At 38.8% G+C, this 14,050-nt stretch overlaps 1 protein-coding gene across 1 annotated transcript in view; it reads left to right on the top strand.

The window, feature by feature from the left end:
• Nucleotides 1-12,895, top strand: part of LOC119554381 (ubiquitin-conjugating enzyme E2 G1) — a 29,468-nt gene extending 16,573 nt beyond the window's left edge. Inside the window, exon 3 of the mRNA XM_037865262.1 lies at nucleotides 12,462-12,895. Coding sequence (XP_037721190.1) covers nucleotides 12,462-12,819 — 358 coding nt within the window. The 3' untranslated portion in view covers nucleotides 12,820-12,895. The remainder of the gene's footprint in view (nucleotides 1-12,461) is intronic.
• Nucleotides 12,896-14,050: the final 1,155 nt, after the last annotated feature.

The raw sequence follows: 14,050 nt of genomic DNA, 5'->3' as shown, positions 1-14,050 counted from the left end.
CGGCACATTTTTTTTTGGTCAGCTACAATGGATATACATCACGTTGTTTTTGTTTTTTTTTTATTGGTTTCGGATAGCAAACTATTGTTCTTTTGTAAGATTTTGGTCCAGCAGAAGAGCTTATGCCTCGTTAGAGGACAAAGTCTCTGGCTTTTTGATTGGTGCCATAATTGCTTGGCGCCTTTTCGGGGCATATTGAAAGCAGCTTGAGAATACTTGCAAGATCAGCTTGCTTTCTTTTTCTTGCAGCCAAGCTTGCTGCATAAATAAGCAAACTTACATAATGTGATTTTGCTAGTTCTGCAGCGCGCCTTCTGCGAGATCTGCTACCCTTTGCATTATAAGGCAGACTTGGCCGACCTACTGGCTTCTTGGTTACCGGTAAATTCATAACAGTTTTGGAATCTAGCCAAATGGCATGCTTCCTGCGCAACTGACTTAAATTAGCCTAAGAGCTCTTCCACATTTGCGTCAAGCGGTAGCAAAATTGTTTACTTGCTTGGTCTACAATGTCGCTGTGCTGTTTAAACTCCACTTCTGATAGTCCAGCTTTCATAGAATTTAATACTGCATTCTCCTTTGCAACTTTTCCAGTTGCTTCGAACCACTTGCCAAACAACTCTTCGTTAGCCAATTTAAGGTTATGTCCTAAAAATTAAAATTTCTCGGAAAATCGTAAAAAGTGATAGTTGTAATAATATTCATTCAAACAAGAATTTAATACTGTACAACATACAATACATCTTGTGGATGGACTCTTCTGGACTCACTTTAAATTCCTTTTACAAGATGAGACTTTATCAAAAATATGCATTATCAAGGCTACTTACATTTTGGCTCTAATAAAAGGACAACACGAGTTTTTTCTACAGGGGACATTCACAAACACATAATACAAGCCACACAGATTTGGATTCATTTTAAAACTTTGAGTTATGTTGACTAGATTTTCACTTTTGGCCTTTTCAAGTTTGCAAAGAAAACTTATTGATGCAGACGTATGCGCTTTGCAAATGAAACAGCTGCGTTTATCAGCTGCATGTGCATATAATATATAATATATACACAGTTACACTGTATGTATGTACAATTGTTTTTCGTATATATGTTCAATATGGTGGACATTTTAAGGTCATATGAGCTTACCATCTGATAATCATCATCAACCATCAAATAGATGCAAAAAAAAATTTATTTTAAAGTTTAGGCGGTGCGCAAAGGATTCCAGCTTGCAGTAAAACTGACTCACACAACACAAAAAATGTGTCATCCTTTCCTTAATTTGTCAACTTTTTTTGTTCTGATCTGATTTTGAAACCAAACAGACCGTGTTTGGTCCCCGAAAAATATTTTTTTTTACAAAGTGTACAGGAGACTTAAATGAATTTTAGATGCATTAACATTGAATTTGCGATTGTATTTTATAATTGTGAGGATCAAGGGTTATGTTAGCATAAGTCATTGGCATTTAGTTAAACCTCTAAATAATGGTTTTGGTTATTACGCACAAACTGTCAAAGTTAAAAATCAAGTCCTCGCCATCTAAACGAATATAAAATATGCATAAAAACCTTAAAAGCCATTAAGGATATTACAGGTAAATAAACCTGGATGCATTATATTTCAGCACATCTAAAAGGCACCGCAACGTACTGCACCTAGTATGCATTCGACATAGAACTATTTTTTTTGGTTAATACTTTCCCGAACTTACGACTGGGTGGTCCTTGGTTGGTCCCCACTTAATCAATCATTTTGCGATCATTCTTGATGAGTGAAAAAAACAAAGGGGACCCTATGACAGCATGACGGATAAAAAACGATGCTTTTTTACGTCGACTGATCACATACAAACAGGTAAACAAAGGGGCGGAACCGGTGTCGAAAGTTGGATTGCATCCGATGAAGGGACTGCTGTGTATTTGGTGAATATGGATATGAATATCCGAGGCGTGATCTATTTTGAGCTGGTGCCAAACATTGACAGCAATTGGTCGAGTTAAAAAACGTAACCCAGAAAAAGCGTCAGATTTTGACCAATAGCAAAGGAGTTATTTTCTATAATGACGACGCAGGCCCCACTTGCAAACGGATCCAGGTCAAACTGAAGGATATAAATTGGGAAATCATGACTCAACCCCCATACTTACCGGATATGGCACCTTCTGAATTTAAAGTTTACATTAACATAATCAGAATTAGATAATTTAAATTGGTATTGAGTTTATCGGAGAGATAGAGGGGAAGACAAAAAAGACAAGTTGCTTTGCCGCGCTGTTCGGGCTGCAACTACTTACACATACACATGCATAAATACATTGAAATTGTCTTGCTCTGACGTCATTGCTTTTCTTCTTGGGAGGTTTGTGGGCGTTAGAGTTGGCGTGGAGGTTTTTTTATGTCAATCGACAGGTACTGACGAGCCCAATAGATTTCAGTTAAATTATCCAGCACCAAACTGTGGGAGCGGCACATTGCTGAAATAAACTTGCGCTGCGTAATAATCCCCATACCTAATCCCAACTTTCTAGGGTTCGGAAACGCTTCCTTCTACGTGTTACGTACTTTTCGACGAATCTTGTATACCTTTTTACTCTACGAGTAACGGGTATAAAAATAGAATACGTCAAAAACCCAAATTTTTAGCTTTTTCACCCTTATCATCTTGTTCAACGAGAAACCGTACGATTTTTAAGAACCTGGCCGATGTAAATTTTTTGCCCGTTCAGAGTGGAATGTCGAACAAATTAAAATATAAATAGGCTTTCTTTAAAAAATTTCAATTGTAGTTTGCACTTACAATCTGGCACCAACTTATGCACTTATCCTATATTTTGTGAGGTTTGAATAAAATTATTATTTCCAAACTTTTAGAGAACAAATTTTAAGAACACTTAAATAAAATTTCATATTACGTTTACAAGCGCGTGAGAGTCTTCCACAAACGTGTAAACTGTTCACCCCAAATGAATAAGAATAAATAGGGGTAAAGTTAAATTTTACAAATGAATATCCTATAAACATCAAAATTACTTAAATGCAATACTTCATCAACCATTTATCTTGTCTGCTCCAAGCTAGTTTCGTGGGCTTTAAGAATGCATAGAAATTAGTCGAAAGTACGCTGAAAACAAATTACAGTTAATACATAAAATCTTGTCTAAAACCCCAGAAAACATTACTATCAGATACATGCGAGGTAGATAGAGATCGGCAACAGCAAAGCGACTGCTCCCAATATTGCATACCCCGCAACCGCGCCACATAATGTCAATTACTATTATTATATATGTGGCGCGGTAATATTGATTATTATTTGCCTTTAACATTTTAATGGGGGTCAGACTTAAATAATTTTTGACATGAAGATAGTATTGATAATCAAATAAAAAAACACTTAAAAAATATTAATAATGGCGTTAGAGTGGGAGTGACAGCCTGCTAAAATAAACTTGCGCTGCGCAAGAAGGTCTAGAATGTGCACGCGAAATCCTAACAATGTTCACGTGGATGGTCGGATAGATGGGCCTAGATAGTTACACTCGTCTAGTGGTCCTGATCAAAAAATATATACTACCCTTTTAGTCTATGAGTAATGGGCATAATACGATTTGGGAAGATTCACGTCATTAGCTTTTACAATGTACTTTTTAGATACATATCGTTCTAAGCATTAAATATTTAAGATATGTCCAACTATGAGGGCCATATAATTCAAAATGTCAGCAAACTTTGGTTCTTAGGTATACCGCGGAACCTGTAGGTGATGGAAAATAGTTTTTATGGTACTTTTACTCAGGAAAACCCAAATATCTTCAAAAATTGTGCGTGAGAATTTCACAAAGTTTAATTTTGTGTTCCTGTGTTATCAAGGGTTTTTTAAATACCTTAAAAAATCACAGAAGTGCCTATCGGTTTTGCCAATTTTTACCATTAGTGCTGATTTATGTGTGCCTTGCTCGCCCTTAAAAAAATAGCAAAAAAATGGCAAAGCAATACCGATCTTAAATTATGATACTTCCTCAGCATATGGAGATTGAAATTGTTCGATCTTTATTTTATCAACCTGAATTATCCTGAATATCCGTGTTGGCCGTAATGTCCAGAGATGAAAGTTCAGGATTCAGCCGTAAAACGAATGCTTGTTTCCGCTCCGGTACACAGGTACCACGCAGATGACAGGTTTTTGGTACTACAGCATTATTGTCTGCACTGCCAGTTTTAGTCGTTACTCCCGGCGTTACGTCAAAATGTGGCGTGGGAACATCGTATTTTCCGTGCATCTAAGGAGACCTTCACATTTTGACCGATTTTTTTTTTCGACCTCAGTACCGAATTTTGTGGCAACTGAGATGGACTGCTGTGCTGTGGACGCCGTATTGCCAGAAGAAGTTTCGCTGACGAAAACCGTGGTCTACCTATGAACCGCGATCTTTTTGCGCTTATTAGAATCGGACTCAGATAGCATGCGGCTTGATAGCTGCGACTCAAGCGTACGGTTTTTTCGGATTACTTATGTAACACTGCTTTTTTGAGCCGCCTAAAAACAAGGAAAATCGCCCTAAAACTGGGTCAATGGCGATCGGGTAACAAAATAAGGCAAAATTTTTTAAAAATAGGGCGATTTTTCCTAAATCTAGGGTGAATTTTCTTAAATTTAGGGTGGTCTTTCTGTTTTCAAAGGTAAACTACCCTTAAAATATGAAAAGGTGTTAGAAATCAACGGGATTTGGGCCGAGGGAGAGGCGTCTGATGTTCCGGCACCATTTGCCGGCATAAGCTACGTCGTATTCGGGTCGTGGGATCTTGGTAAGCCTCTCTCCTCTCCAACATAACGAGAATAAATATTTTAAAGTGCCTGGAAAAATCCATAAGGTTCGTCAGTCGTCAGTCCACACTGCCCCACAAGCTTAGCTGTCGCTTGATCGCAATACGATCGGGCTGTGTTTTGGCCATCACACATCCCTCCCCATCACACATTCGTGTGCCAATGGATCGTCGCGGGCCGCGCAATACGATCCTTGTTCTTGTTAGAGTTCTAGCACACCATAGTTTCGAATTCTTTTTCACATTAGAAATTTATTAGGTAATATATATCGGCGTCCGCCGTGGATGAGTAATAATAGGCTAATGCATATGGAATTAATTTAATTGACAATTATTTTGTTAGCGGAGACTATCGAATTTCACTTTAGCTTTGATTGACTCTATTAACACATTTATATTGCATCACTACTTTCTCCGAAGTATGTTATGGGTCACTACGCTTTTGAACGGATGGCTCCTACAGCTAAACAATTTTCAGGAGCATAAGGATCATGAGTAGTGCGGCTACAAACATCACAGTATGTCAGATGTCGTCCTTATTATTGATCCTCTCCACGTTCTTTGATGACAATGGCGGCGCTGGTCCGACACAAGATTCTTTCGAGCTGCGATTTGTGTCCTCCTCAAGGACTGTTGGATATGGTGGCTGTACCTGGTGGCAGAAGACTTCCGTGTACGACTACCCCAGGGAAAGTCGCCTTCCCTCGGAGCTACCGGCTTCCGTCAGCAAGACAAATACAACTTAAGCTTTTTTGTTATACTTTTTGATTCTTGAAGAAAACAAACTGGAAAAATTGTTAAAGTTTTAACTGCTAGTTTTAAGAAGACACAAAAGAAATTTTCAGGGCTGTAACAGATTAATATGGACAATAATTTGGTATAACTTATTCTTGTAGAGTAGTGTTTTGGGGCATTTTTTAAAACAATTGTTTTCGTACATCTTATATACATAATTGATTAGTCATTTAAGCGTTATGGGCGTTTGTGGGCTTTAGTGAGGGCGGGGCAAATATTTTTAAGGTCAATTGATAGGTATTGATGAGACCAACACATTCGGTTAAAAACTGTAGCCACCGTTTCGGGCGGTTTGTGGGAGTTAGAGTGGGCCTGGAATATTCGCGTAACATACTTGCGCTGCGTACGAAGTTAAAGAATCTTAATCTGAAATCTCAACTCAAGCCTTTATAGTTTTCGAGATTATAGCGTTCACAGGGACAGACGGATCGTCGAAAAGGAGGACAGTCGGACAGACGAATAAACGGACCACAACTTCTCCGACTTCTTCAGTGTGGAAATTCGTCTGGCTTAAAACCATCTTAGATCTTCGCCAACATGCGGCGACTGGCTTCGAATTCGCGCAGCCAGAATTATTACTCTTTTACTTATCACTCCTTTTCTGGAACAGGTACAAACATCAGTTTGACGTTTTCCATAAGAATGTCACATGTATCAAATTCCAAGACCTCCTGGCCTCAAGCATTGTTTTTACCAAGGGCAGGTTGCAGAAAAGTGCCAAAACTGCCCCTATCATGCTCACGATTCTCGTCGTAAAACTAAAGGAGCTGTCGCTGGTCGACGGCAGCAAGAACATATCCAGCGATCACACAGTTCAGCCAGATATTTAACACATTCGGAAAGTACGTCACTCAGCTGAACGTTTTTGCCGCACACAGCTATTATTAGCATATCTGGCACTGGAGAATCGGAGACTTCTTCACGGCCAGCGACCACGAGGCAATCGTCTGTACGTTAGGCACACAGACCATGAATCCCGAACAGAGTAGCCAAGGGCTACCGCCAGGAGACGTTAATTGCGGACATGCACCTCGACACGGAGGCAGACGCAATCTCCTTCCTTTAAACAAGCCAGGAGGTCCATAAAGCACGCTATCCAGGACAGAAAACGCAAATGAGTCCGGAAGTTATGCGACGCAGCAGAACAGGACCCTTGGGGGCGGGGCTTTCAGACTCGTAGTAAAACGGGTAAGTGCAGGCAACCGCTCTCCTACGGACCCTGAATCCCTAAATGAGATTGTTCGCACTTTGTTTTCAACGGATAGCACCAAGGAGTAAACACGCTATAAAAGGGGTCCTACATGGGGGATCAGCAAAGTAACGGAGGCCGAGGTTGCTGAAGCTGGACGCAGACTGCAGATCAAGAAAGCTACCTACGGGGCAGGATGCAGTGCCCAACAATGCTGCCGTTTCAGCCGGCACGTTTGCGGAACTTTTTTTTTTTTTGCGCGGTATCCCACGGCCACACTTCCCGCCTAACCGACCGAGGGCCGCTGACGTGTGATAGACGCGTATAAAAATAAAGTTATAGTTCGAGGAAAAAAAGGAGGATCTAATGTTGGGCATAACATAATACTCTGAAAGGTTCATGCAAGTCATAGTTAGATCTACAATGATTTAAAATTAGGGGAATATAATTGCTTGTTAATCTGCATGGAGCGGAAAAGTTTAGCTGGCTAACCAAGTCGAGGCTATCAACTTAGCGGCCCCAGGTCGATCCCTTGCGGGACACCGGAGTTAAGGTGGAGTATACAATAGGGAGAATTTTTAAAAAGTACTCTTTGTGTTCTGCAATTAAGATAACCTAAGATCCATTTTAATGGATCAACAGGGAATGCTTTACTAAAGTCAGTGTAAATGGTGTCTGTTTGAAGATCTTTTTTAAATCCCTTTATTACAAATGATGTAATTTCCAAAAGGTAAGTTGTTGTTGATCTACGTTTCATAAACTGATATAACTGACGTACAGAGGTGCTGCAAGTGGGCAGTATTTATATTTTTAAAGAGCTTTGGGATCGCTGACAATTTAGAGATTCCTCTATAACTACATGCTTCCACTTTGCTACCCTTCTTGTGGAGAGGAATTTCAAATGATTGCTTCCACATATTGGGAAATTGTGAAGATTCTAAAGATAAGGTAAATAATTTGAGAAGGGGCTTGCATAAGGCCTCCGCGAAGTATCTAAGCACGCAGCCAGGAATTCATTCAGGACCAGGTGAATATACGGACTTGACACGTTAAGGATCAACAAGCAAAGATCTTTCATATAAGGTGGAACAAAATATTAAATTCGACCTGGATACAGTGTAAGAATAAGGCTGTGAAGAATGAGATAAATTAGAATATGTCGTTTGAAAAAACTTGGAAAAAAGTTCGGCTATTGCCTGATCAGTTGTTGCGGTAATATTATCAACAGATAACAAAGATAAAGGATAATTGTTAGATTTGCGCTTAGTCTTAACAAAATTATAAAGCTTTCTTAGATTCTGCGAGAATTTAACTTTACAACGATTTAAATAGTTTTTGTAACACAGAGAGTTAAGCACGGTAAAACCAGACAGGCAACGCCAGTCTGCGCTAGGGAACATTTTCCCTTAGGTGAAAAACCAAAAAAGCTTTTGCTTCTAAACAAACCAGGGAAGCTTCTTCCTACAGACCGTTTTGTCAGCTCGACATAGTAGGCATGGTGTTTGAAAAGCTAATTTCCAAGCGGCTTAATGTGGCTATCGAAGCTGCTGGCGGCCTCTCCCCTAACCAGTTCGGCTTTCGGAAGAAAAGTCCACTTTAGACGCGGTTCAAACAGTCACAGGTATCGCAGCGGAAGCCAAAAGCGGAAAGCGCTGGAAAGGTGGTACGTAGAAATACTGCCTACCTGTCACGCTTGACATTAGGAATGCCTTCAACACGGCAAACTGGACGAGGATTATGCAGGCCCTGAGGCGGCAACAAATACCGGAATATCTTATCAAGATCGTCGACAGTTACCTTAGCGATAGAGTGCTGTTGACGACACGAGCGACGGTCCCAGAGAGTACCAAGTTACTGCTGGGGTGCCACAAGGATCGGTCCAGGGCCCCTTGTTGTGGAACACGATGTACGACGGAGTGCGCAGGCTGCCCATGCCAGCCAACATCCAAGTGACTGGATTCGTTGATGACGTCGCTATCACAACCGTGGCCAAGGCGATAGCCCAAGTGGAGTGAGAAAGGTGGAGTCCACAAAAACGGATGCAGTCCCCGTAAGCAGCCGGCATCTTGTCGAGACAGCAAACCTGATGGTCGGCGCCTGTCAACATAGTATCCCAGAGAGCCGTAAAATATATAGGGGTCATATTCGATACCCGGTTGTCATACAGCAACAACAAGACTGCAGCGACCGCAAAATCGCTCGCTCGGATCCTACTGAACACGGGGGGCCGAAGCAATATCGGAGGAAACTCATAGCGAGCGTCGTTACGTTGCAGGTATTATATGCCGCCCCGGTGTGGGCTGAAGCAGCCATGACGCCCTCGTACATGAGTGGCTTCGCTCGCTCGCACGCACAGGTTATGCGCCACCAGTGCTTTCCGGACGATTTCTGAGGAAGCGACGCTGGTCATTGCTAGCTTAGTTCCACTAAACGAGCTTATAAGAGAGGGAGTAGAGGCGCTAGGCGCGACAGCCCGCAAGAGAGCGATCGATGTCTCAGTGGCATGACAGGGGGCTGGACACATGCTCTCATACCAGTCAGAAGCGTCCGTGATGCAAAAGCTCAGGGAAGCGGTGAGAGAGAGGAGAGAAGTGCACACAAAAGCTGTCGCCGTTGTGCGAAGCATTGCTTTGCGGCCGTACCGCACAACCATGTCAGCTATGCCCACTTACTAATATGTATTTGTTGTTCGTTGGATATAAGAAAATAAACGGAAAATAAAAAAATGTCTGGCACAAACGAAAAATAAATTCAAAGATTAATTATTATTTTTACTTAAACAAAATCAATCTTTTTTTTTATTGCGTTGGATTAAGAACTGACTTCACTTAATAGCGTTTTTCCACAGAGATCCATCCACCATCTACCGTTCCGAAAATATCCCAGTTAGTTCCCCATCCAAATTTGGCGGACTCTTTTATGTGATAGTTTGGCGATGTTTTTTCGGTGCCACTTTTTCTTCTTGACAGTGGAAATTTAAACATTCACAACGAAAACGTAAACAATAATGACAGGGAACATTTGAAAATGGAAGACGCAGAAGCAACAGATTTGGTTAGATTAGCCAGATCAGCTGTTATCGGATGGTAGATGGTGGATGTGCCCTGTGGGAATCGTAGTTTCACAATTGTCAAAAATCCCAACAGTTTCGATCGGTTGGACTCTATGGGAAGGGGGTATAAGTTTAACATTCTTGTATTTGTTCGATGCGAGTGGATACAGTGGACTGGTGTGCGATCTAGGGAATAATCACTGCTACTTGCATCTCTATCTACCTCTCACTCCCTTCGCGACACTCGACTAGCATTCGCTCTTGGTGAAATTAGAAATGTAATTTTTAATTTAGCCACTAAATGATGGGAGATTTCAAAATGTCTTTTATATCCACAGAATAAAAGGGTATTCTAGATTCATCGAAAAGTATGTAGCAGGTAGAAGGGACCGTTTTGCAAGTCTGAGTACATCTGTGCAACTATTGACTTTGGGCCCGCAGAAAAAAGTTATTAATAAAGTAAATGAAGCCAAATTTGTTGTGTTTATTCTTTGAATTTGTATTACCAAACTCTTATACAAAATATAACAAAATAGACTAATTGGTCTCATTTAGAAATAAAAAACATTATAAAACGCTTATTTTTTAATACTTGGTCCAAAGACCCTTATTTTTAATTACGCTATTTATTCGATCTGGCATACTTTCTACCAAATTTTGTATGATTTCTTTTGGAATAGGTCTCCATTCTTGATGGAATCGTTGCCACAACTCGTGCTGGTTTGCTGGTACCGATTCGTAGAGTCCCAATCGCCTTTTCACTATCGACCACAAATTTTCGATAGGAATGAGATCAGGACTCTGTGCTGGCCACTCCATTAACTTGAAATTTTGTTTGCGATCCATTCTTTGACGATTTTGGACGTGTGTTTTGGATCGCCATCTTGTTGGAATGTGATGTCACTCTCCTTATATGCACATTTGTCAACAAAATCGCAAAGATGGGTCTGCAAAATATCTAGATAGTCCTCCTTCTTCATAATTCCATCTATTTTCTTAACTGGGCCAACGCTCCACCAAGTAAAACAGCTCCAGACCATGACATTTCCTCCTCATGTTTCACAGTTTCTTGTACGTGACGTTTCTGCAACGACTCTTCAGGCTTCTTCCAACGATATTGTTTACCATCCGACTGGTATCGATTGAATTTAGAATCATCGACCATATAACTCTTTTCGAGTCGTCCAGTTTCAAATTTTTATGCGCCCTCGCCAATTTTTAATCGCGCTTTTATATTTTTATCGGACAAGGCCGGATTCTTCTTTTTCACTTCTGAGGCGTATCCAATGCGCCTAAGTGCTCGACACGCTGTCCACTGGCTGACGGGCTTCCCTATGGCTGCGGATGCATCCTTTGGTTTACAATTTTTCTCATTATTAATTTTTTGCATCATAAGCCTTGCATCTGCATCAGTCAAAATTCGATGTGCACCACTTCTTTGTACCTTGGGTACCGCGTTGCGCCTTTTTTGCACACGAATGACTGCTGATTGGCTTTTTTCATATTATTCGTGTCCATACATCCATTTTCAGTTAGGTTTACTACTGAATCTTCAACGTCTCTTGACAATTTCTTCATTTATTTATGTTTAATACAAAAGAGCAAAAACACGTGAGATTTCGTACGTTTTTAGTTTAAAATCTTTCATAAAGCACTTCAAAACAGTAGCTTTTTAAAAACAATCGGTAAAATTCTGTAATTAAGCTTTCAATTGAATCAGCTGTGCAACTTTTGTGAAAACTATGTGAGTTTATTTGGTTTTTTATTTCTTAATGAGACCAATTAGTTTATTTTGTTGTGTTTTTTATAAGAATTTGTTAATAAATATTCAAAGAATAAACACAAAAAATTTGGCTTTATTTACTTTACTAATAACTTTTTTATGCGGGCCCAAAGTCAATAGTTGCAAACATGTACTCAGACTTGCACGCCACTGTATATACACTGGTCGGCATAAGTATTTTGACAAAACAAAAGTTAAATATACTCATAATTTGAACTTATTTCTTGTAAACTTTTGGCATCAATGGAAAGGTAATTTAAATGCCGTTTGAGTGATACGTTTCTTAACCCATTCAGTATTTATTGAAAAGACCGAATTTGTGTAAATCTGATTTTAAAACTTTTTTCCTCAACTTGAAAACTTAAATTTTTTGATGCAAAAAGTTTCTTCAAACAAAAATAATAGTAACTGCAAAAAGAATTTTACAAAAATCATTTCACTTATATTTTTTTATAATTTTTTGAAAATGTTTAGAAACGTGAATTTGAGCCATATTTTTCTTACTAAAACGCAAACTATACAAACAATCAATTTTTGGTAATGGTCCTGTTTTCTTATAATTGAAAACCAAAATACAAAAATATAAAATATAATATTATTATTAAAGTAATAATATATATAATATAATGTAAATAATAATATAATTATTAAAACACGTCTAACCAAGAGCAACCGTATTTTATTAGCGAATTTAATTTTGCAGTCTTGTAGATAATAATTCTTATAATAAAAAAGATTTAAGGTAGTTTAAGCGTTTTATTTTTCTCTTTATATAAACTGTTATTAATTATTACAATATTTTCTTTTACCCGCAGTGAAGGAGGTTTTTTCAAAGCACATCTGTACTTTCCCAAAGAATACCCTTTGAGACCTCCTCGAATGAAGTTTGTAACAGAAATTTGGCACCCAAATATCGAAAAAAATGGAGATGTTTGTATTTCTATTTTACACGAACCTGGAGACGATAAATGGGGCTATGAAAAAGCATCAGAACGCTGGTTACCGGTGCACACAGTGGAGACTATTTTGATATCTGTAATATCAATGCTAGCTGATCCCAATGATGAGTCTCCAGCAAACGTAGATGCCGCTAAAGAATGGCGAGAATCTTATACCGACTTTAAACGCAAAGTTGCTCGTTGCGTCCGAAAAAGTCAAGAGGAGTGCTCGTGAAGCAGCCTGCCCTATATTTGTATATTTATATTAAACATTTTATACATTAAAAGGATAAACTGAATTATTTAAACATCTTAAACTGGTTTTAATCGTTGCTGCGGCTGTTTCTCAGGATTTTTGACCATGGGTAGAGGGTAATAGCAATTTTGGGTTTCTTCATCTTAACAAACAAACAACAAACCTTCTTCGAGACTCCAATTTAAACCACTAACAGTAAATAAGCCTTCTTAAACTATACCAGACATTATTTATGCTATAGAAATAATGAATAATTCTGTGAGTTTTATTTTTCGCTTGAAAAATAACGTTTTTTTATTTTATTTATTTTGGTTTTATCTCTTCCTACAAGTACAAAAATACTTATAAACTAGTGCGCTAGTCACAATTTAATTTACTTCATGAACATAATAACAATTTCGGAACTATATAGTTCTAATACAAGACATAAAAGCTAGATGACATTTGAAACATTGAATTCTTAAGGACTAAGTTTTGTTTTTAATTATATACTGCTTTTAAGATGTGTGTGTAATTTCTCTTTGAATTGCGTGGCAGATTTAATTGTTTTTAATGGATGTATTAGTTTATTCCAAGAACGTACAGCACATTTAAAAAAATGATTTTCCGCATAGGCATGTTTTACTTTTTGACAAATTAAGATTGTTTGTTCTGTTGGAAGCGCTCAATTTGTTAAAAAGATATTTTGGCTCGGCAGTTGTTATTACTTTGTGCAACAGTACTAGTGTTTTGTACTCGATCCAAACTGTTAGCGGCATATCAAAATTTTTTAAAGTTGCATCTTTGATTTTTATACCCTTGCAGAGGGTATATTGATTTCAGTCAGAAGTTTGCAACGCAGTGAAGGAGACGTTTCCGACCCCATAAAGTATATATATTCTTGATCAGCATGACTAGACGAGTCGATCTAGCCATGTCCGTCTGTCCGTCTGTCCGTCTGTCCGTCTGTCCGTCCGTTTCTACGCAAACTAGTCTCTCAGTTTTAAAGCTATCCGGCTGAAACTTTCCCAAAAGTCTTATATCTTTTGCAGGTAGTATATAAGTCGGAACCAGCCGGATCGGACAACTATGTCTTATAGCTCCCATAGGAATAATCGGACAAAAAAATGAAAAAAAATTATATCTTTGGTGTTTTTTAGCATATAAACTTCTAAGCTTGGAAATAACAATTTTTAAATAATTTTGAATTTTGAATTAAATTTTATCGAAA

Source organism: Drosophila subpulchrella, chromosome 3L (assembly GCF_014743375.2).
Source record: "Drosophila subpulchrella strain 33 F10 #4 breed RU33 chromosome 3L, RU_Dsub_v1.1 Primary Assembly, whole genome shotgun sequence".
Classification (NCBI taxonomy): Eukaryota; Metazoa; Arthropoda; class Insecta; order Diptera; family Drosophilidae; genus Drosophila; species Drosophila subpulchrella.
Note: the sequence above shows the minus strand (reverse complement) of the source record. Positions and strands in the feature narration are given on the sequence as shown.